The 19,473-nt window shown below is 38.2% G+C and overlaps 7 protein-coding genes across 7 annotated transcripts; 2 read left to right on the forward strand and 5 right to left on the reverse strand.

The window, feature by feature from the left end:
- Positions 1–80: 80 nt before the first annotated feature.
- On the reverse strand, positions 81–1,633 carry SPOG_00060 (1,3-beta-glucanosyltransferase Gas2; the record flags this gene model as incomplete). Its single annotated transcript, XM_013167567.1, has 2 exons — positions 81–157; positions 280–1,633. 2 exons carry the CDS (start codon positions 1,631–1,633, stop codon positions 81–83), a joined length of 1,431 nt encoding a protein of 476 aa, XP_013023021.1.
- Positions 1,634–2,628: 995 nt separating this feature from the next.
- On the reverse strand, positions 2,629–6,594 carry SPOG_00061 (nucleoporin Pom152). Its single transcript, XM_013167568.1, has one exon. It carries the CDS (start codon positions 6,566–6,568, stop codon positions 2,834–2,836), a length of 3,735 nt encoding a protein of 1,244 aa, XP_013023022.1. The 5' UTR covers positions 6,569–6,594; the 3' UTR covers positions 2,629–2,833.
- A 21-nt stretch (positions 6,595–6,615) lies between these two features.
- Positions 6,616–8,006, forward strand: SPOG_00062 (uncharacterized protein). The gene is made up of 3 exons (XM_013167569.1): positions 6,616–7,084; positions 7,169–7,372; positions 7,414–8,006. The coding sequence occupies exons 1-3, from the start codon at positions 6,692–6,694 to the stop codon at positions 7,702–7,704; spliced, it is 888 nt and encodes a 295-aa protein (XP_013023023.1). The 5' UTR covers positions 6,616–6,691; the 3' UTR covers positions 7,705–8,006.
- On the reverse strand, positions 7,698–9,692 carry SPOG_00063 (exonuclease I Exo1). The gene has a single exon (XM_013167570.1). It carries the CDS (start codon positions 9,650–9,652, stop codon positions 7,931–7,933), a length of 1,722 nt encoding a protein of 573 aa, XP_013023024.1. The 5' UTR covers positions 9,653–9,692; the 3' UTR covers positions 7,698–7,930.
- A 102-nt stretch (positions 9,693–9,794) lies between these two features.
- SPOG_00064 (mitotic cohesin complex subunit Psm1) lies at positions 9,795–13,831 on the reverse strand. Its single transcript, XM_013167571.1, has 2 exons — positions 10,149–13,831; positions 9,795–10,088 (listed from the first exon to the last, which is right to left on the reverse strand). The coding sequence occupies exons 1-2, from the start codon at positions 13,818–13,820 to the stop codon at positions 10,068–10,070; spliced, it is 3,693 nt and encodes a 1,230-aa protein (XP_013023025.1). The 5' UTR covers positions 13,821–13,831; the 3' UTR covers positions 9,795–10,067.
- A 291-nt stretch (positions 13,832–14,122) lies between these two features.
- On the forward strand, positions 14,123–16,145 carry SPOG_00065 (CAF assembly factor complex large subunit Pcf1). The gene has a single exon (XM_013167572.1). The coding sequence runs from the start codon at positions 14,318–14,320 to the stop codon at positions 15,929–15,931; it is 1,614 nt and encodes a 537-aa protein (XP_013023026.1). The 5' UTR covers positions 14,123–14,317; the 3' UTR covers positions 15,932–16,145.
- On the reverse strand, positions 16,033–18,167 carry SPOG_00066 (meiotic RNA-binding protein 1). The gene has a single exon (XM_013167573.1). The coding sequence runs from the start codon at positions 18,103–18,105 to the stop codon at positions 16,255–16,257; it is 1,851 nt and encodes a 616-aa protein (XP_013023027.1). The 5' UTR covers positions 18,106–18,167; the 3' UTR covers positions 16,033–16,254.
- Positions 18,168–19,473: the final 1,306 nt, after the last annotated feature.

Raw genomic sequence — 19,473 nt, forward strand, 5'->3', positions numbered from 1 at the left:
TAGACAATGTTCACGTGAAGCAGTACGTTACTACCGTACCATTTTTCTACTATCTCTACTATCTCAATTCTACATCATATTCAGACATCAATGAATGGTGGTACAGTTTTATTTCTTGGTGGGCTTATATTGTCTAAGAGTAGTTTCGCAATGTAGACTAGAAAAGAAGGATTAAAATATTAAAAGAACTCTATATAAATTTTAAAATCAATTAATCAATTCCTTTTAAAATAAATATAATTTCATGGCTAGAATTGATCTAAGATAGGATGCCGATACCACCCCAACTACAAGCATCATCTCCATGATGCTTGGTGTAGGCGTCCAAAGCAAGACTAAGTTGTTGTTTACCAGTGCATCCACTAAACTTTCCATAACGACCATTATAGGGGTCACTGGTAATATCAGCACATGCCTCTTGGTCATAAAAGCACAATTCACCAAAAACTTGACCTATCTTGGCTCCTTCTGGGTCGCCATTCACAGAGCAACGAAGGTTTTTGACAGCATCGTCGCATAAAGAGGCATTAGGGGTGACCGGGAAGGCCTCGAAAGTGACAGCCCAGCTAGTTTCGTTTCTGGCAGGGCATTCGGGAGCATTACCTAGGGGCTGATAAGAATGCTTCGACACCTTTTCGGGATTGACAGTAGCCCATTGTTTTTTTAAGTTGTCAAAATCGACACTTTTAACACGCTCACCGGTAGAAGTTATATTGACTAACCCATAGCCATTTACCTCCTCGGAGAACTCGTAAACAATACCTCCGCTCCAAACGTCAGTCATGTTTTTGGAGTAAATCGCCTGGACTTCAGTGAAGATACGGGGGTGAATGATGTTGCATCCAAATTCAGAAAAGAAGATGGGAACAGTGATGTTTTGGAGCTCATTTGTACGAGCAGCATAACCGGAAGCATAGAAGTTAGAGTCACCACACCATTCATAGTTATTGTACCCCAAAAAGTCAGCCTCTGTAGCATTGTCTTGAGGGGTATTGGTAGCGTTACAGGTTAAGTAAGCAGCGAGTTCATTACGAATAACGGGAATATCGGCGCCTGCATAACCAACAGGAATGCTACGATAATTTTTGGACTTGATGTAGGACTTTAAGTCACGGACAACAGAACGGACGTAGGCAGCAGAAGCAGCATTGGTAGCATTATTAACAACCTCATTACCAGCAAAAAAGCCAGCAGTGTTGTTATACTTGGAAAAAACGTCAATGACCTGTTTGTAGCTATCGTACTGAGTCAAGGTCCAAGTCGGGTTGGCTCGGTCGATGCCGGTAGAGGGGTTGGCGACGTCTAAAAAGACATAGATGCTTTCATTCTTGAAAGCTTCCATACAATAATCATGATCCAAGCTAGCGTTCACGGAATATACACGGATAGAGTTTCCACCAAGAGAGCGGATCAACTTGGCGTCGTTGCTACAATTCTTGTTATTGGCATCGGCCAAAGGATCAATGACGGTGCTGGTCACTTCAGCATCTACTTGGGGTTGATAGGCGACACCTTTAACATAAAACTGGGTATCATTTTGGAAGAACTTTCGTCCTTTGATTGTCAAAGGTTCGATTGCAAAGACAGTGGTCGATGCCGTCAAGAGTGAAAGAGCAAGATGAAGAAATTGCATAACGATTATGATGGTAATAAAATGAAAATAACGAAATCAAACGAAATGAAGCAGAGAAAATAACTTCTACTGTTGTTCAAATACCTGAAGAATGCTGAACGAAAAACAGAGATGACTTTTAAAGGACTTTTCTAACAAGAAATGTAATAGAAAATGATAAATAAAACGCAAGAGAGAGAAACGAAAAACAAAGAAAGACAAAAGGACACCGAATTTTTATATTTATTTTGGTTTAGTTTGGTTTGTTTATATTTTGTTGGAGGATCCAAATCAACCAGTTCCCAACACTAGTCTTAGGTACAATTCCTTTCCGGTAAGAATTTTCTAACTGTCAGCATCGCTCCATGCTTCCATCTATATATATAGACGGAAAAACTTCGGAACTCCGCAAAGGCCTCGATAGACCATAATACGGCATACTTTCGGGATGACAAAGAATTCATATTCCGTAAGAACAATGACGCCGGAATCCCAGGAACAGACGTATGAATTGGAGCTAAATAAGGTCACATAACGAGTGGAGCTTGCATAAACCCGAGGCTTTATTTCTCACTACCGAAGAGGGAAGAGGGAAAGCAGTGATATTCGTACAAATGAGGGAACACTTCTGTGATGTTTTTGTTTATGTTTTAATGTTCCGCGGAGATCAATTTTTTTCGGTTGGAACGGATTTAGCAAGGAATCCACGTTTGCGCTTGATCGGATTGGCATGTCTCCTTGGTTTATACGGTAAGGAACAAAAAGAAATAATCGTCGGTTTCATTGTGTCGCCATCTACATTTCCTGAATATGGAAATATCAAGTACAAGGTGGACAATAACCGACTTGACACTCCTTTCTGTATGATTGTGTTTAAGAAGTATTCCTTGTTGAGAATTGGTTTCATGACTATCCTTGACGATTTAATAAACGTTTTAAGCAATTTTTAGTTTTTTTTTTGGTTTCATTTCAAACCTTTTATTTTTCATTGTTTGTATTTTATATTTCTCTTTCCTGTTTCTCTCTGAAAACCGAATAGTTTCAGTAGGCATCAATTCAGTAATATAGCTAGGTGGTTACATAGGAGTAAGATGAGAAAAAGGTTCATTAAGAGACACCGGGAAAATATAAAAAGACCTTTTTTTTTTATTTCATTTCTATTTCATAGAATATTACCATATCCCAAACCAAAGCTTGCTTATAAAGCAAGTTTGTTTTCATTTATGTACTCAAGGGAGATGAATCACGAGGATAGCGACAATACTTATCTTGGACGCTTAACACAGTATATACACCTTCCGTTGAACTTAATACCTTATATTCATAATCATAAATTCCAGTGATTGTGTGCATTTCCAAAATCTTACCAGGTCCTTTCCTTCCAATGGCTCTTCGACAATACGTAAAGGAAAAGGGAGGGATACCTGTAAAGTGAAACGAGATTTCCGCTTGATCACCTTCGTGAATATTTTCAATCACCTCTCCACCGTCACTAACCCTTACTGTTGGAATGTCATACACTTGGTTTTGAATCGGAGGATCAAGTTCAGCGCGGCAAGGACTTCCTTGGTCGGATATCGATTTCATAGTCACCAAACCAGGGAACTCAGCTATTCTTGTGAAAATATGCTGGTTGCTTTTTGCATGTTTTTTATTCCCATTAAATTCATAATCTATTTCAAAGGGCGGCACTCCTTGCAAAGCATAAGAAAGTCGATCTCCGACACAGAAATATTCATGAGATTCAATTGGAACCATGGAAGCCTTTTCTGCAACACTTACCGTTACAAATGGATCTTCTTTGGGAATACTAGATTGACATCCATTGGCATCTTGCACATGCAGCAAGCGCACTGTATGCTTTCCAAGCGTTAATTGATCTTTGGGAAATATAAATTTGTAAATGGGCCCAAACACTTCATTCACTGTTATTTTATTAACAGCTCCCGTCATCTCGTTTTTGATTTCAAATCCTAAAATAAACGGTCCTTTGCCGTTCAATTTCACACCAATCTGTTGTTCCTTTGAGTAATTACTGTCAGAATGTATACAGAATGTGTAAAGCTTATTGGAATCCAAAAACGAAGCTACAGGTAACTTATTTACCTTCTGGTGAATAATCACTCTGTGCAAGCCTGATTCATCCACTATTCGCGCCTCTACTTTGTCATACAAGGCATCCGACAAACGAAGAAATTCATATGTATATGTACCAAACAGTGAAGTTTCTGTTTTCAGTAGAATGGAACTTTGCATAGTAGATACTTCTGATCGTTGCTTCGAATGATGCTTGCCATTTTCTTCTACTAGAGACTTTTCATACTCCAAAAGATATGGACTGGCACCTTTAAGCTCAATATCAAATGCACTACTGTCACCAGCACAAACGGGTTCTTGTTCGTAGTGGTAGGCATTCGAACTTTTCCAGGAAGGCTCCGAAGGCATAGACAAAGAGGGCTTAGGAAGCCATTCAACTTCATAAGTTTGTAAGGAATTCTGAATGGATCCCGGGCAAGAGCTATCCCTTACGGAAACTAATGAGTACGTTCCTGCTTTGTTAACGTTTAGATGGCTATTTGGATCATAGAAAACGGCTTGATTGCGAGTAGTTTTATTGTCCGGAGACACATGATCGTACTCAATATACCAAGGCTTTTCACCAGCAAGTCTCAAAGGAATAGATAGCAAAGAGTTTTCCACAGACTCTAAACGATAGCTTTCGTCAGAGGAATAAAATGTAGCAGTGGGTCTTTGACGACGTACTTTAATGATCGTATCAGCGGTATTCAAAGCACGCTTACAGCCATTCGCATCCTCAACGCTTACTAAAGTGATAGTATATTGAGATCCGTGTATAAGAGCTGGAGTCTCTATTATGTAGCGTTGACTCTTAGACTCAACAACTTGAATGCTTTCACGTTTGTTGTTTCTAAGAATTTCGTACTCGAGCTTCCATGGAGATGAGCCAACTAATGAAACAGGAATTTTCATAGTATCGCCAATACAGCAGCTTTTAACTATTGAACTCATTTCTCCGTTCATATTTTCTTCAAAAGCAGCATCAGCCAAAGGGAAAACAGTTTGCTCTTTACTGTAAGCAGCGCCAGCAAGTTCTTTGTATCCGTAGTTAGCATCTTCTACTCCTAAAATAACGTAGCGGTATTTTCCTGACTTTTTAGGAGTAAAATTTAGCTGATAGCGTGTACGATCAGTCGTGACATATTGTACTCGAGAAGCTTTATTGTCTTTGATCATCCGATAAGCAACCTTAAAGGGAGGTGTGCCTTCAAACTCAAGATCGGCACGTGCACCTATAGAACCAGCACACTGATCCGAGATTTCCTCAAATCCAACATGCAGCTTGGTTTCAGGAGGTGTCACAACCAAACAAGTATTTGGTACTAAAACATCTCCTGAACAATATTTCGAAGAAACACCAGAAAGCACATATATACCAGTTTCTTTAACTTTTATAAATGACGAATGAGGCTCTAGCTTAAATACATTTTGAGAGTTAGGGGCAACTGTGAGGTTTTGTGGATCTAAACCTAAATCATATCGATTAAGTGAAACTTGCAAGTCATCCGGGAACTTATAGGATGTAGCAATTGACAAAGAAACCTCTTTTCCGGGGAAAAGGTTGGCAGGATTTTCAAGTGAACATTCACGGAATTTGACTTCAGGTCTCTGATGGACGAGTACTTTGTAAGTGTGACTAGACAATTGGTCAGGCTGATCTTCGTTAGTGGAATATTTTGCGAAAAACTCTTCAACAGAAGGGAAGACGTAAGTGTTTCCAAAGACATCAGTGACATTTTCAATTGCATACAGCCATTCCCCATATGTTTCTAAAGGAGCAGTGATAGGAATTTGAACTTTAGAAGAATGTGCATACTGTACATCTAATCCTTTATAAAATGCAATATCTTGAGGATTGTTAGAGAGCATAAGAGGATGCAAACGGTAATCCTTTGGAACGACGGAATCGATAAAGTGACTATATGATCGCTTTCCGTCCCATGTTTTGTAAGCAACCTTTAAGGGAGGTACACCGAATACGTCTAATTCGATGGAATCTTCGTCGCCCACACATTTCTCATGAGCTCGATCACTAGGTTTAGAGGAAGCAAAAACCGCTGAAGGGCAATCAACGACCACAGCTTCGGAGCGAACAACCCGAACGCCCAAATTCGATTTATCGACGACTTTTTTCAGTTTATAAAGGCCATGTTTGTTGGCTTTAATATAAATAGTCTGCAAACGAGCATCTTTGGGATTCCGCATACCAGTTGAGATAAGCTTTTTCAAAGAACGGCCAGAAATCTCAATTTCATTTTCTATATCAGAGGAAAAGTCTCTGTAGGAATACACAATTGATTTCGGAGTGGTCGAATTAAACTGAACGGCGAATTCGACGAAACCACTTTTGTCATTTTCGGGCAAACAGAAATGTTGGTTATTAGGATTTAATTTTGCAGTGCCCTCTGGGAGGATTTGGACAGTATATTGACCTAAAATCCGGGAAGAATTATGAAGTACAGACCTAGGATTTATTTTATGTTCTGCGATCGCGTACTCCTTTTGCTTCCAATATGGAAAAATTATACTTCCAAGAGTTACAACCCGTAAACTAGTAATGGAAACCAATAGCACGTTAACCGCAGCAAAAGCGACAATCTGCAAAATCGTTGTGGTAGGTTGAAACGAAAGCCAGGGTATACGAAAACGAGGTAATATTTGCAAATATAATGCGTCTATTAGTATCCATTTTACCAAAAAACTCGTTTTTGAACCCTCTATAAAACTACTAGTTCCTAACCTAAAAAGATCGTAAATTTTGTAAGCTTGAAGCGCTACAAGCACGCCAATGGCGTAAAGTCGCTGACTAGGAGCATCAATAATTGATTCTGATACTAGAGGCCTTGGTCGTTCACGAGAACTGACGCGGGAGACCATAGCATACCTTGGGTGTAGAAAGGTGGTACTGGTCAGAAGGAAGGACCCTCCAAGAACACCTTCACATTCTTCCACCGCTTCATTCAGGTGAAGTTGATTTTCATTCTTTAATTGATTTACAGGATGGAATTAGATGAAACCCAGTTCGAAAAATTTATAGGATTGTTCAGCATTAGACCTGAGGATTTTCCATACAACCAAGATGTTAGGTTGAACATTAAGTCATTGCGACAAAATCAAATAGACAAGCAGCTCTTTTTTGATGTTTTATTCTCTTTCATTGATATTATTAAGGAGCCAGAGGCGTATTATCCTCCATCCTCCATGAACGATTTGAAAAATCTCTTTTTAATCATTGACTCTTCTAATATCGATGAACTTAAACAGCAGTGCTTTTATTACTACTTATTAAAAGATTGGGGAAAAAGTGAAACATATGCCAATCAAATATTATTACCTTTCAATTTCCGTCAATTAATCGATGGTTATTACGCTTTAGATCATTTGAACTTTGAGGTATGCTAGACGAGAATGTGAATTTATTAGTTTCCTATGGCTTTTCATTCTATCGCTTGGGCTTATTGAGCTAACAAAATATAGGAAGCGCTTGATCACTTTTTACAGCCGGATGTGTTACCAAATTTCCCAGACAAAATTTTGGAAACGTTTTATCGACACGACAAGTTCTTCCAAATGATTCGTTTTGTACAGTTTGTGAACCCTCCTTTGGATACATTTAGAAAACAAGAGTGCTATACTCTCGCTCTTGCAAGACATAGTTTTCTGAGCGCCTTTAACTTTATGGTATTGTTATAATTACTTATAAAGCTGCTAACAAATCTCAGAAAAAATGCATGCAACCGCTTGTGTTGTGGGAAGGACTTCTTCATGTAGTTTTAGACTCGAATGATAAAGACTCTTGCAAGTTAATAGTTTCACTTCCTTTAACCGAAGAAGAGGTCGATATTATGGTTTCCGTTTTAAGCTCGAAAAAAGAACCTTTATACCTCGATACTCTCTTAGCTTTCCTCATACAGTCAGGCAGGATACATGAAGCCTGTCAGTTAGCATCTTCGAATCTCTACCTTGACAAGTCTCCGATTTTTGCGGCTTTACAAAGGCTAGGCGTCTCATAATAAATTTATTTTTTTCTCTTACTTGTACAATAATTATGATTTATCCGGATGCTACTCTTCATGAAGTTATTTTAATTCCTTAAACTAACTAGTACCGTTCGAAAAAATGATATATAAATATTTTAGTACCCAAAGTAAACCATTGAAAAGAATGACAAAGAATTACAAGATGGTTTGGTTACACACGAAAGGTATAAATGAACGTAGATAGCAAGACATGCCAAATTTAACGAAACTTATAATGTTGCAATGACAAAACCCCTTTAGGGCGTTCAGGTAATGAGGTGGATGATGGCTTTGAAGACACAGTAGATGGTGATTGTAAAGAGAATGAACGTTTAGCTTTTCGATTTAGAGCATTCTGGCCAATTTTGCTTAAGGGTGTTGAGGGACGTGGTGTCGTTGAAGTCTCGTAAGAAAACGAAGAAAACCAGGATTTCGGAGCTGGTGAAGGAGAAGCGATGGAAATATTTTCTTTTTCATCTTTTAAAGATCTTTCATTAATGACATTCTTTTCATCAGGCTGCTTTTGAGCAAAGTACTTGCTACATCCACCTGGTGCTGTAAATGGAGGAATGTTTTCGCTCTTCCTCACCAAATGGCTAACGTCTGACAAAGATTTGTCAAACCTGCGTGGTTCTGAAGCGGTGTTTACCGATGACAATGGTTCCCGTTGAGGTGTTTTCATCTGTTCATTTCCACCTTCACCTTTCGTCAGGGAATCCACAGATTCTTGCTTTTGAGACGGTAGAAACTTATCCATCGGTCTTTCTTGACTGGGAATGCAAGTCATACTAGCAATTTTCTTTGGACGCTTATTTGGCGGTCGCGTTCCCATAAAAAAGGTAGAAATATCTGTCTTAGTGATACCCTTTCTTTTAGTAGATTCAGTATAATTTTCTTTTCTGGGAGAATTGAAGTTTGTCATAGTATTCTTTTCGGTAAAAGCAGACTTGGTCACTGGATCAAATCTACCCTCTGCAATTGCAATTGCTATTTGGTCTTCGATGAAGGGACCGATATAAGCATCCTCTTCAGGGGAAAGCTCTCTAGATATTGGCGACATATGCACAATACGTTTAAGCTTAGGGCAATAAACTCGCTGATGCTGAAAAGCAAGGTCTGCTAATAAAAATTCTTTCTCAAAAGCAATCGGTACTTTCAGACTTTTGTCAAGGCGCATCGCACGGATAGCAGCACGAGGATCTGGATATCGAATAATATAGCGTAAAGCAGTTTTTAGGCCCATTCCAGCGATTCCATCAGTATAATCACACCCAGAAAAAATGGACATATGGCGAAATTTTTCATCAGAAAGCATTCTTAAATCTACCTCTTGCTTTTTAAAGAGGTCCTCACGTTGTATTTGAACGCAGTTTCCAAACCCATCCATTTTGAAGAGGACTCTTTTTGCACCAAAAACAAGCATGTCAGAATCCTCAGTTATAATGCCATCAATGACCTTTTCTTTTTCCAAGTAAACAAGCTGGGAATCTGCTTCATATGGTGCTACAATTGATGAAATTCCATGTTCCTTCAGTGCAGCTATTAATTTTGCGGCCATTTCCGGCGTGACATCGACACAGTGGGAGAATTGCGTAAAAGCTTGGCTTCTCTTTCCTTCATCCCATAGCTTCTTTGCAAATTTGAAAGCTTCTTCCCGGCGCTCTTTTCGTTTTTGCTCAGTAGGTGCTTTGCAAGGTAAAGGCCCTCCATCGAAGACAACAATTGGCTTCACACCATAATATTGAAGCATTAAAGCTTGATGGATTGCATATTTAATGTATTTATCTGTGTCTTTCTGAAATGCCAATTCATGAGCACATGTAAACACACCTTTGTGTAGCCAAACATACCCATCAACCCCTAATGTCTTACCTGAAAACTCCTCTACGTGGGAGGGAGTTTGAGAGGACTTTAAGAATCCTAATAGTCCCTTTATTCCCATAGTATGAGGAGCATCTGCCGTAGCTTAAAAGAGTGACAAGTTGGTTATGAAGCTTTCTCTCGAACCCAAAGAAGACGACTTTCAACGAATACGGATACATTAGGATACGTTAAATAGACTTTTATTTATTATGAAAAAACGAGAGTCTATATTTAAAAATATCTTATTAATAAAACGTTGCTTTTCGTATGGCTATTATGTAAATAGGCATGTATTAAAGAACCAATTAACCTCAAGTATTAAATAAACAAGGTAAAGAACGCAACATTTTCAATCATAGCGTCAAATATTCTGATCTTCAGTTGTTTTAAGTAGTTTAACATTATGTTTCACCAATAAGTCCGATAAATAATCATCCTGTAAAGCTGTCATAAACATATAATATATGGAAAGATTTAGAAACCCATTTAAAAAATTATTGGGCATAAGCTTCCAACTGATAAAATGTTAGTAAAAGCGTTCACAATAGTTTCAAGAAAAAAAAATAAAAACTTACATTAATGGAAAGCGTTTTTGAAGAATTTTGCTCTTGGTCGCGGTAAATCCCTACCAAGGCTTCAGATTTACTGAATAATTGGTTTTTAAGGGATATAACAACGAACTGAAAGCCATTTGACGCATGTTGGCGAATGTAATTCGCAATTTTTGAAACATTGGTCTGATCCAAGGCTGCATCAATTTCGTCAAGTACGAAAAACGGAGAAGGCTGATATGAATGAATTGCAAAGAGTAAAGCTAAAGCTGCCATTGTCTTTTCGCCCCCCGATAATTGATCCATATCTCGAAATCGTTTCATGGGAGGCATAGCATGAAATCTGATACCTCCTAAATATGGCTCATCTGAATCGTCAAGTGTCAAATATGCAGTACCGCCAAGAGGAAAAGCTGGACTTTTCGTTAGTTCTTTATATATAGGGTCAATTTGTTCGGAAATATGATTAAACGCCTCCTGAAACTTTTTCAGGCGCTGTTCTTTCACACTGTTAAATCGTTCTTTGGCGGTTTTAGCCGACTTTCTGACTTCTCCAAATTCATCATCCAAACGCGAAAGTCGTTGCTCAACTACTTCCAGCCTTTCCATTGCTTTCATGTTTGGCGACATTCTTTCGAGTTCCTCGTCGTATTCACGTAACTTCTCTTGAAGAACTGTACCCATACTCTCGGAGCCATCACCCTTCAATTCGTCATCCAACTCCTCATAGTCCACCTCAATTCCAAACTTACCAAAAGCAGCTTGCACGGTTTTGGGGTCGCTATCGATGTCCATTGTGTCAACATTTTGTCCAAACTCATCTATAGGGATGTTAGATAATGATCCTTCGGATAACGGAAGAGGAATGTCTTCAAGTTTACATTTCCTCACAATGGCATGCCAATCTGAAGCGAAGCGTTCAATCTCAGATTCTGCAAGAGTCACATCATTTCGAAGCTTTGTAATTTCAGCTAAAAAGCGCTTATTTTCTAACTTATGTTGAGATATCGTTCGTAATACTTCCTCATTTTTGGATTTCGTTTCGGCAGACTCTTCTTTTAATAGGTCTAATTCTGCTTCGGCAGTAGCAACTTCTGTTTCCAAAACTTCGTGCTTTTGTTCATATTCTTTAATAGATAATTCATCTTTGCGAATAAATTCCTTCAGTCTATTTAATCGAAGTTCAATATCCGAAGTTCTTTGTCGCTCAAAACCTAATCGATTTTCCAGCAAAGCTTTTTGATTTGCAAACTCAAGTTGTTTTTGTGAGTATTGCTGAGTAAAAGACCTTTGTAGTTCCTCATAGGATCGAATATTCGTAATCTTTGTTCTTTTGCAGAAGTTAAAAAATATTTTATCTTCAATTTCATGAGTCTGTTGAAGAAGTTCGCTTTGATATTCCTCCATTTCCGACAACTCTCGTTCAGAAGACTCTAATTCTGGTTTCTTTTGTCTGTAAAGTTCGTTAAAATGATCTGACTCTTTTCGTTTGTCTTCTAATGATCTTAGCTTAGCATTGAGGCTTTCTTTCATTAGGGATAATTCAGATTCAAGATTATGTATATTGATCGTGTCCTGTTCCACAACTAAAGATGCCGCCTTTTCAGTTTGTATCTTATCAATCCGCGATATCAAATCATTCTGGTTTTGTTTAAGCTGTTCTATTTCACGATCATCCCAATGCTTTGCGGATCTAGTACTAGAAGACCCACCAGTAATTAGACCAGTCTTGTGAATCACAGTCCCCTCCAAGGTAACAGTCTTAGCATTGGCACGTTTGTTGTAAGATAAATCTCGGGCAACATTTAAGTTATCGCAAATGAGTGTATTTCCAAGGGCGCTCACGACAACACGTTCATACTGAGGCTCAAAATTTACAACGTCAATTGCTAAGCGAGCGCCTGCATGCGTACCACGGAAGCTTTGATTGATAGGCTTTACAGCTATTGTGTCCATCGGAAGGAAAGTCATTACACCAATGCGCTGCTCTCTAATATATTCAATACATTCCTTAGCAGTAGCCTGTGACTCAACGACAATGGCGTCAAAGTTTCTACCTAAAGCGGCAACCAAAGCACTTTCGTATTTCTTTTGTGTGGGACTGCATAAATCAATAACTCTCCCTTTAATTCCAGGATAAATACGTTTTATTGCGTAAAGCGCTTCTCGTTTCTTTATATCTTGATTCGACTCATTTCTATCTGCATTGGCTTCAAGTAGTTTTTGTAAACAAACATGTAATTCATCATTAAGATCACGTTCCTGTTGACATAAGTGGGAATAATTTGCACGCTTTTGTTGTATGGATTGACGAGCGGATTCCAATTCATCAATTCGACGATTAACCTCAGTTATAAGAGCGTCTTTCTCCTCTGTTAAATTATGAATCTTTTCTTTAGATTGAGTCTTTCTCATTTTCAAATCTTCAACTACTTCCGCTAATGCATTTCTTGCTTGAGAAGCAACTTTGATTTTGCGATTTAGTGATTGTAGCTCTGTAAGGGTTTTGGAATTTTGTAAGTCAGCTTGGGTCCGTAAGTCATCATACTCTTTTTGATCTTCAGGAGAAAGTTTTTGAATACGTTGTTTTTCCCGTTCATGAATATTCCGAATCAGCTGCTCTTCAGCAGCGTTTAACGAAGCAAGCTGGTTTTCTAGCATCTGTAAGGTACTAGATTGAGAAGTATAATCTTTTTCAACTTCTCCAACTTTCCTTTGAATCTTTTGTAAATTCACGGTCGATTCTGAAGCCTTCTCAGCAAGAGATATTAATTCTGGTCGCTTGGAAGCAATAAATTTCTCTTGCTTACGAACGTTCCTATCAAACAAAAGTAATTGCCGATGAATAGCACCTTCTTGCTCTCTTAAAGACTCAACTTTAGCAGAAGACGCCTCTTGGCGTTTGGCTAATTCTCGAGTGGAGTTTTGAATTTTTTTGATATCCTTGGTATTGAAGTGAACGTTTTTTTCGATGTGATACAATTTCCATAACAAGAAGATTAGCGAGGCAATATCTCTCTGCTCTTTCTTGCTCTCATAAAGTTCTGCCTCGGCTTTCTGCTCTTGGTATTGTTTGATTTCAGCGTTTATGCCCCTTTTCTTGTTAAATGAATGTGCTGAAAGATTAACGGCATAATCTTGTTCTTGCTTGTACTTTTCATAGTCACCTTTGAACTCCAAAGAACCACATATTTGTTCAATAAGACGAGAAAGATCGACGGGAGATTGAGAAGCTATCGCTTCAACATCTCCTTGGAAAACTAAAAAGTTTCTTGCACGTACAAGAATATTCTGATCTTCTAAAGACTTGCAATATTCCGAAAATTGAGCAGGTTGGTCATTGATTTTGTATTCGGCACTACCATTAGGGGTAATAACGCGTTTATACTCGCGTTCTTCACCGTCGTCCAATTCATAAACCAGTTTTACATATGCACTGCGTGGAGATTGAGAGTCATCGAAAGAAGTAGACCCTTGACTACTCATAACCCTTCCTCTATAAATAAGCTCGCGAATGTTTGACGATCGCAGATGAGAAGACTTCACACCTAGTACAAAAGAGATGGCATCCATCAAATTCGACTTTCCTGAACCATTCGGCCCAATGACCGATGTGAAATCTTCAAAGGGTCCTATCGTTTGGCGTCCTCGATAGGACTTAAAGTTCTCTACTTCTAATCGTAACAGTCGTCCCATCAAGGTTGTGGTTAAAGGAAGGCTGTTTATTGCGACGCGCTTTCACCTATACGAGGAGACGCGTGAGCAGTCGTCGCGGTAATATTCGTTAATTCATTCATGAGTTTTATTAGCAACAAACAAGATAAATACAATTCATTTTTTCTTTTAAAATTCAAATTACTAAAATCCTGTCAAATCCAAATCTTCTTTTCTGGAAAACCTCGTTAGGCTTCTTTAGTAAACAAGCATTCCATTTGAGATTTTTAATAATAGAATGATTCATATTTTATTATTTATATTCATATATTTAAAGAAACAGTAAATCCTTTTCTGTGTCATCATTTGGCTTTATGTTAACTGTATGAACCTGTGATTAGCAGAATGCTGCGATTTAAAACACTACCACTTCTCCTTGCGAAGGCATAAAGCATTGAAAGGGGTCGTCAGAGGCAGAATACAAAACCTATCTATATTATATCATCTTTATTTTTAATCGTTGCGAAAAGCAATAGTTCATGGATGTTGACAATAATATATCGAGTGAATCTAAAACTGCTAGTCAGGAATCAAAGAATGGCCCAATTACTATGGAAGTGGACGGCTCTGAAGGCACCTATGTAAACGAAAACGGTGTTGATAAGACTAGTATGGAAGTTGATGACTCACATCTTTCAGAAGACACAGCTTTGTCAAAGTCCAGTAAACGGAAGCGTACGAATGCAGAATCCACAGAAGCAGGCAATGAACGAAAGTTGGAGCGGCAACGACTTCAAGAGGAAAAGGCAAGAAAGAAAGAAGAAGATCGTCTTCGTCGTGAACGAGAACGAGAGCAACGAGAGATAGAGAAAAAACAGCGAGAAGAAGAACGACTAGCTGCGAAGAAGAAGCGTGAACTGGAAAAAATGGAGAAAGACCTCGAACAACAAAGGAAAAAAGAGGAGCGTGATCAAAAGCAAAGAGAAAAGGAAGAGGCGCTGCGTGTTAGACAAGAGCAAACCGCTAATAAAGAAAAGCAGCAACTTCGACTAAATAGTTTTTTTTCTAAAGGAAAAGCTTCTAACAAAGAGTCTCCTGTTAGTGAGCAAGAACAACCAGCAACGGATTTTGATAAGACGTTTCGTCCCTTTTTTCTTAAAAGCCAAGCAGCATTTGCAAAATTTCCCCCTTGCCTATACTCTTTCGATCAACTGGACAAGCTGTTGACTTCTACCTCCGACGACTCATTAACCTTAAAAAAATTACTTTTATCGCATCGCTCTTCTCAGGCTTTATCAGAACCACTTCATGCAAAACTCCCTACAGGCTTCAAATCTCAGTGGGTGAAACACTTTATGGATAAATTCCAAGATCCCAACGTTAGTAACCCGGAAGAAATACTACAACAGGTCTCTAAAGCCCAAGTTAAACTTATATACTTTGCTCAAGACATTCGTCCTCCTTATTTTGGAACGTTTACCAAACAGCATACCGAAGAAAGCATATATGTCAATCCATGGCTTGAAGACAAAACTATAGACTACGGTTATGACTCCGAAGCTGAATGGGTTGCTGATGATGAAGAAGAAGGAGAAGATTTGGATAGCGAAGATGATGAGTTGGATAACTCTGACGATAATCTGGACGAAGTGGATGCTGGATTCGTTGATGATGACAATGACAAAGAAATCATTACTTCTGGCAAACCAAATCGTTTGGTTGGTCCGTTACAGCCGATTATCGAAGGACCGTCTTGGGATTTAAATTTTCTCTCTAATTTTGCTTGCATCTCTTTATTAGACCCTATTACCCCTTTCTCCACCTCCTCTAGTTTTCGAATTGATCCTCACAGAGATTATTGGGTTCCTCAAGAAAGATCATCTGATGTGTCAGTTTCTTCCATTGTTCAAGATACCTCTCCATCTAGCTTACAAGTGAAATTGCCATCTGAAGATCTACCTAGTTTTCTGGGTTATGTCACCAGATCTCACGAAAACAAAATCCTCTTAATTGAGCATCTACGACAAATTTTTCCTCATGTCACTAAGAATGTTATAAGCGATACGCTTAACAAAGTCGCTGTTCGCCGTGGTAAAGCAGTTTCTGATGGTTGGGATATAAAACAAGAATTTCAATCTTTCCTTTCTTCTTGATGTCAATTCAAGAATACCTTAGTCTTTCTACTATATGGTCAAGGATCCAAAGCATGTAACATTATATTTATAGGTCATTACTTACTATAATATGAAATGCATATCCACTAAACATTGTATATTATTAATTTAATCAATACCACTATATAAGGCTCATTATATATACCTGTAGTTTATAAGACTTAATATATAATAAATTTGAAATCAGATAACACTCATTAATAAATTTCAAACTTCATTCGGTTTCAGATTCATGTTTCAGTTTCATACATTCATTAATCAGGTGAACGTTAAGATAACTAACGTTTCTTTCCGTATGGTAATCAATTCACACCTGCAGTAGCTATGTTTTTCTGCGTCTTATATCCCGAGTATGCAGCCTTAGGTATTGAAGTTTCAGCGTTCACCGGATATGCTGAGGCTGGAGGATACATATTTTGCCAATTAAAATTATCATAAACTGGACTGGTGGCATAGACATTATTGTCTACAGGCATATACAAATTCATTTTAGGATACATAGACACAGGTGGTGTTTCCGTCCGGTCTAAGTTCGAATATGCATCGTTTAAAGCGGTAATGCTCTTGGTAAGAACATTATACTCACGGGCACGCCACATACGCCTCTTTTGAGTTTGACCTTTAAATTTCTTTTGCTCGGCAGAATCTGCAAAACGAATTTGCAAAGGAGGTAAGGTTGGGTCAATGCAATAATCATTGAAACTATCAATGATTTCCTCAGCTACGAAACGATCCTGCATGCGAGCAAAACCAACGCCTCGAGATTGATTCTTAGAATCACGAAGCACACGATTTGAAACAATTCTGTGAGGTTTGAAAAGATTACTAATGTCGTCCTCATTCCAATGGAGAGGAAGATTGGAGATATACAGATTGGTGCTATCTTTATCTTGAAGATTTTGCAATCTTGCGCTGAAACTCTCTTTGGCAAATGAGCATTGATAACCACACAAGGTCATAGCAGATATGCATAAGACTGCAGATTTGAGCTCCTCAAAGCAAGCAAATCCGAATCCTTTGCATAAGTTATTATTAACATCAATGATGGCTTTACTACTCACAACCTTACCAAAGCGGTTGCAATACAGCAGTAAACTTTCATCGGTTGTAGTAGGAGGAAGGCCACGAATGTAAACGTTTTTTGTTTTTCCTGGATTTTCCGTCTTTTTCTCTTCCTGAGATATGGGAAACATACTAGGAATAGCTGGAGGGATAGCTGGATGCATGGACACAAGACGAGTGAGATACGCATTTTGTTGCTTTAATTCCGGTTTAGACGCATTATCCGATCTGAGAGCATCCTCGGATTCAGAACGCACATCTTCTCTTGGTTTTGTATGTGTATAAGGAGTCATATTTGTAGAGGGTGCGGGAAATCCGGAAGAGTTGTTACCGACAGCGGGATTAGGAGGCACAGACGGGAGATATGCTGGTTGATTTAAATATGGGACATTCGGCTGTCCTACGGGCGTTACTGGAGGATACATTGAAGTATTCTGAGGGGCATGCACTGCCATTAACTGCTGAGTAACTCCATTGGAAACATAAGGTTTCATATAAGGATGAGTTCCATTCATTGGATAATGTTGCTGCTGAGCCTGCCACTGTGCTCCGTAACAAGGTGTAGCAGCAGGGACACCAAATGGAGGACGAAAAGCAGGGACACCAGGACGTCCACCTGCTGTTTGTTGGGAGGCAGCATAATAAGGAGGATAATATGATCCAGGTAAATAAGGATTAGGCTGTGGGACGGTAGTAACATTATTGTTACTTAGATAAGCATTAGATTCTTGGAAGCGAGTTTGATAATTAGGGTGTTCGTTAATATATGCTTCTGTTTGAGTATTCATGGAATAGCCATTCGTTTGATTTGTATATTGGGAATGTGCTCCCTGGTAATGTCTACGTTGAGAGCTAGGAGTATGATCACTTGACAACACCATATCGCTGGATCCACGAGTCGTGTGTGGGCTTGTGCCAGGAGTCAGTAAAACAACACCTGAATCCATACTTTCGGTTTTCTTGATATCATTACTTAGAAGCTCGACCGTTGTTTGACTAGTTGGAGTTGGTAACTCAGTAGTTGAGAGGGGATCGTGGATTGAAGAAGACATAAGCCTTTGATCTTTCGTTGGAGTGCTTAATTCCTGCATACTATTAAGATATTCTATTGAAATAAAAGTAGGTATACTACAGTTCTTGGGTTAAGATGGAATTGGTTGTTGGTAAGTTTGTTTAGCTTGGGCTTGCTAATTAATGCCATCAAAACAAACAACCTGTACGCATATACTACGATTGCATACATGTTTTACTCTATAGGATGATTCTTTCAAAATATTATTTAATGAATTGTGTATTAAATTTCTCTGCAAATCTTCTTTTTCAGAAGTATCAACTTTTCTAAAGGGGACTCTTCAGAGATACTCCTTACTTGGTCAAGATCTCACAGTCTTAGAATAAAAGGAAAAAGTAATAGAAGAAGTACATTAAAAACTAATTTTGTCAGTTTATTTTTATTCATCTATACGGATAAAAGCAATGTCAATTGATGTGTATGTCTTAATGAATTTACTGTGGATCAAACTAGCAAAGTAACAAATAACTTCGATTAGATCTATTACAATCACTTATCCCTGAACGTTGTTTTGAGCTAAAATGAGCTTGTAAACAAAAGCCAGTTTCCATAGGAAATATATGACTTTCATTACGAGTAAGTGTAATTCCAAATCACTAGAGTTATGCTTATTAGTGAAAGTTTCTTTAGCTTTATTTTGCGCTCACTTATTATAAAGCTGAGAGGGAAATGTATAGAGTAATATTTAAAAACTATACTATAACATTTATTATTCATAAGCGATCTCCGTTCGTATTCTTGCTTTTATCAGTGTATGAGTATGAAAGCTTACAGTAGGAAGCTTTATTCAACAAAAATTCTTAATGTAAATTTCTATTCCTTTGGAGCCAGTTCATTTTACTTTGAGGAGAGTTTTCCATAAAATCATTTGATGAACTTTTTCATTTTTCATCCCACTCTCTGGAATCTTCGCTTATATATCAACCGTGAAATGGTGACAAAGGAAAATAGTTTAAAACCATTTATTCACTGTTTGCTGAAACAAGTATTGCTGTGATCGATGAAACATTTGCATTTGCACGTATTTCATAAAAGTTCGCATTACTCTATTTTTCTTTCAGGATTTAGCATATAGTATTGCGCTTTAAGTGATAGTAAATACTCTCAGCTACATAGATTGATTAAAGTATATGGAGTTCCTTTTGCGTATAGGAGTTAATTATTTTCTCGAAAAGTAAAAAAGTGAGACGATAAACACATCGGGTATTTACAGTAAACATTGCCAACTACTATTTGAACAACTCTCAGTATCATTTATGGCTTAGTTTCGAAATATTAATTCTTTATACCCTTTAATTCTTAAATGTCATTGTCAATTTGAAGGTATCTGCTGAGTTTATTGAATTACTTAAACTATGAGTCACTATATTTTTGAGCGGTGTTTTAG

Source organism: Schizosaccharomyces cryophilus (assembly GCF_000004155.1).
Source record: "Schizosaccharomyces cryophilus OY26 unplaced genomic scaffold supercont4.3, whole genome shotgun sequence".
In the NCBI taxonomy this organism is placed as follows: domain Eukaryota; kingdom Fungi; phylum Ascomycota; class Schizosaccharomycetes; order Schizosaccharomycetales; family Schizosaccharomycetaceae; genus Schizosaccharomyces; species Schizosaccharomyces cryophilus.